The 2,940-nt window shown below is 48.8% G+C and overlaps 2 protein-coding genes across 3 annotated transcripts in view; one reads left to right on the top strand and one right to left on the bottom strand.

Annotated features, from left to right (window-relative positions):
• Window positions 1–534: 534 nt before the first annotated feature.
• NDUFA8 (NADH dehydrogenase (ubiquinone) 1 alpha subcomplex, 8, 19kDa) lies at window positions 535–2,886 on the bottom strand. 2 transcript variants are annotated; one of them, XM_010570749.1, is made up of 4 exons: window positions 2,736–2,886; window positions 2,492–2,634; window positions 1,265–1,430; window positions 535–793 (listed from the first exon to the last, which is right to left on the bottom strand). In XM_010570749.1, the coding sequence occupies exons 1-4, from the start codon at window positions 2,784–2,786 to the stop codon at window positions 656–658; spliced, it is 498 nt and encodes a 165-aa protein (XP_010569051.1). In that variant the 5' UTR covers window positions 2,787–2,886; the 3' UTR covers window positions 535–655. The 2 variants fall into 2 exon arrangements, with proteins under 2 accessions (XP_010569051.1, XP_010569050.1); XM_010570748.1 differs by having other exon boundaries at window positions 536–793; window positions 2,471–2,634.
• Window positions 2,837–2,940, top strand: part of MORN5 (MORN repeat containing 5) — a 14,216-nt gene continuing 14,112 nt past the window's right edge. The window contains exon 1 of the mRNA XM_010571088.1: window positions 2,837–2,901. Within this exon, the coding sequence (XP_010569390.1) occupies window positions 2,837–2,901 (65 nt within the window). The remainder of the gene's footprint in view (window positions 2,902–2,940) is intronic.

Here is a 2,940-nt window from a genome sequence, read left to right as displayed (position 1 = left end):
GTGATTTTTCTGATGAAGTAGCTTGTGTTCCCCCACTCAAAAATTAAAAAATGGAAGCCACTAACCTAGCTGCATGAGCAATGAGTAGCTGGCAAGTAGAACAAAGCTCTTTATGTCAGAAACAGTACTGACCTCGTACCTAGCAAAAGCCACAGATTTGACTAAACCCTTGCTCCAAGACAGATTTTAGGTTAAAGCTATACAGGAGGCCCTTGGGAAAAAAAAATGCACAATTATCAGTTGCAAGACTAAGGGAAGACACTAATGACTTGTTTGTTCTCAAAGTTTCCTTGATCCAAGTGGCAGTGTTCTCAATACGTAAATAAAGCCTCATGCCAGTTTTTGATTGATTGAGCAGTAGTCAAAGACTCAGGCTACATTTATACACATCTCGGACAAGCCTGGTAGTCACCATCAAGCAACTGACATTACTAGTGCTAAGAGGGTCCTAAGGGCTATATGACTGCAGAGAGCACTGTGCAAAACAGGGAAATACATTTTTTTTAGGATGTGTGAGTATGTTTAAAGAAGTCTACTAAGCCACGTAACGGTTTGGGGTTCTTTAATCATTAAAGTTATACCCAACGCATACTGGACAATTTACATTTGCAAGCAATACATCTCTGCACTTTAGTTACAGCTCAGTCTGCCCACTTTACCAGGACCAGAAAAAGAGCCTACTGCCAAATGGTGAAGGCTTCAGCTCTCCTTCAATGGGTGGATTTGGCTCTGGTCTAGGTCTAGAGTGATAGGCATTCTCAGGCATAGGACGGTCTGTCTTCACTTTTGTAACCTGGAAAGAAAAAAGAAGAAATGATACAACTTCTCACAGCGTTTAATAGAAAAGCTAGATTAAGTCAGAACTTCAAGAAGTATCAAACAACACTAAGGACACATTGTTGATCCAATGAGAGCTCCTATCTCCAGAGTGCTTCTAAAAAAGGGAAGGGAAGGGAACTTCACTCATAACTACAGAGTAGTTCTACATGTGTGTAAGCTTCACTGCTGAAGGAAAGGTCTCTGCACCAGGAAAAGCAAAAAGCAAGAGTAAATGTCATTGTTTAAGAAAAGCACAAGTCTTCTGGGAAAGCAACCCTGGAGAACGCTGACAGAGTCTTGACTTCTATTAAGTCCACAAGCTTCCAGTGTTGAGTTCATGAATCACCTTCTGTCCGGGAGAAGAGTCTGAGACCTGGTCTGGACACAATGTCCATAAGAAGGGAGAGAAGAATCTGGCTATCTGATCAAAAAGGTATGAAGTTACCTTGGAGAGCTCTCCCAGATCAGGTCTCACCCAACCCAACTTTTCCAGCACACAGTTATCAAATACTGCCTGCTGCTTTCGGCATCGACGGAGCTCCTGCAAGTTGGTATAGTCAATGCAGGTCCAGTACTCAGTAAATGGCTCTGCACAGTGCGTCTTAATCTTCCTGTAAGAGATCACAGAAAGAAAATCATTAGCAAGTGTTGTAATTTTAATGCTTTTCTCTCTTACTCATTCAAACCTCAACTTCTGATAAAGTGGGTTTTGCAGTTTTAAGTTCTCGAGAACATGTAAAGTCTTTAGAGAAGTCAGTATTTGAAGCATCGTTAAACAGAACTTGATACCAATACCAGTAAGATTTGTATCATTGTAGCTGCAAGTAGGGATAGCAATAACTTAACTAATATGTGGCAGGTATTCTTGCTAGGTAGATGTACGCAGGTCCTCTGTAGGAGATCCTTGTATGTACACTTAGTGTACATTATACAACGCTCTAATGCTTCCAAATTAATCTGATGTCTTAAGCTCAAGAAAACATGCTTAGAACAGAGGTTTCTGATTACCAGCTGCTATACCAGAAGTGGACATGCTTTGAGCTAATTAACCTAGGTCTTTTACTAGCAACTTAAGAACATGACACTGGCACACACCTTGGATCTATATTTTTGGTCAGTAGAGGCAAATGGTGTATCTACTCGAGCTTTTACAGTAGCACAACCGTGAAACGGAGAGGACAGACAATGCAAAGCTTAGGTCGGTTTCCTGGATTTCACGATATAGCCGCAAGGTGCAGAAGCAGCAAGCCTTCCACCACCTCCCTGCATTCCTTTGCCAACCTAACAAAAACCTGAACCACCTACACCGAAGCAGAGGCCACGAAGCGTCATGTGAAAGAATAAAGTACAAACAAATAAAACAAACAGCACAAGAAGGGGCACAGCCTCTATGCTCAAGAATTAAAGTTTAAGAAGCAACAACAGACTCCGAAGGCCACGGTGGTAGCAGCATTTTTAAACGAAGCGACTGCCAGCGCTCAATAACGAAGCTCAGCAAGGACGCGCTACACCGGGAGATCCCTAGAAACACCTTCACCCTCAGGGCGGACGAGGGCCTCCGCAGCAGCCGGTCTCTCCGCCCGGGCACCCTCCGGGACGCCGGAGACGGCCGGCCGGCCGCCGGGAGAGACTCGCTGGAATCCCCGCTCACCTGAAGAAGTCGAGGGCGCACTGGTTGACCTGTCGGCCCTCCCGCAGGCACTTCCGCGGGTCCTTCTCCTCCCAGCGGCACAGCATGAACTCCTTGTTGGGGCGGTCGCACTGCGCGCCGTAGTGGTGGGCCGCGGCCTTCAGCACGGCCGAGCTGACCGCCACCTACAGAGGGGCAGAGCGGCAATGGGCGCCGGGCCGCCCCGCGGGGGAAGGGAAAGGAAGGGAAGGGCCCGGCGGCGGCGGGCGGGCGGGCGCTCACTCACCTCCTGCACATCGAGCTCCTCCAGGGAGGGCACCTGCAGGGAGCCGGGCATGGCGGCCCCGCTCTCCTTCAGCTCCCCTCAGCGCCCGCCCGCCAGGGCGCATGCGCGGCCGGCAGGGAGGGCGGGAAGGGCGCGTGCGCGGAGGGCGGCGGGAGGTGGAGCCCCGGTAGCGCCGGCGTTGCCATGGCGACGCCGTCGGGCCCGG

Source organism: Haliaeetus leucocephalus, unplaced genomic scaffold, assembly GCF_000737465.1.
Source record: "Haliaeetus leucocephalus isolate CR32 unplaced genomic scaffold, Haliaeetus_leucocephalus-4.0 Scaffold306, whole genome shotgun sequence".
In the NCBI taxonomy this organism is placed as follows: domain Eukaryota; kingdom Metazoa; phylum Chordata; class Aves; order Accipitriformes; family Accipitridae; genus Haliaeetus; species Haliaeetus leucocephalus.
This window is presented reverse-complemented; position numbering and strand designations above follow the sequence as displayed.

Bases quoted from the DNA above. Each gene is read 5' to 3' on its own strand.
- NDUFA8 (XM_010570748.1), bottom strand. From the start codon at position 2,786: ATGCCCGGCTCCCTGCAGGTGCCCTCCCTGGAGGAGCTCGATGTGCAG. The intron at 1,431-2,470 runs GTGAGCGGGGAT...GATCTCTTACAG, and splicing joins TGCGCCCTCGACTTCTTCAG to GAAGATTAAGACGCACTGTG. The intron at 794-1,264 runs GTAACTTCATAC...TTTTCTTTCCAG, and splicing joins ATCTGGGAGAGCTCTCCAAG to GTTACAAAAGTGAAGACAGA.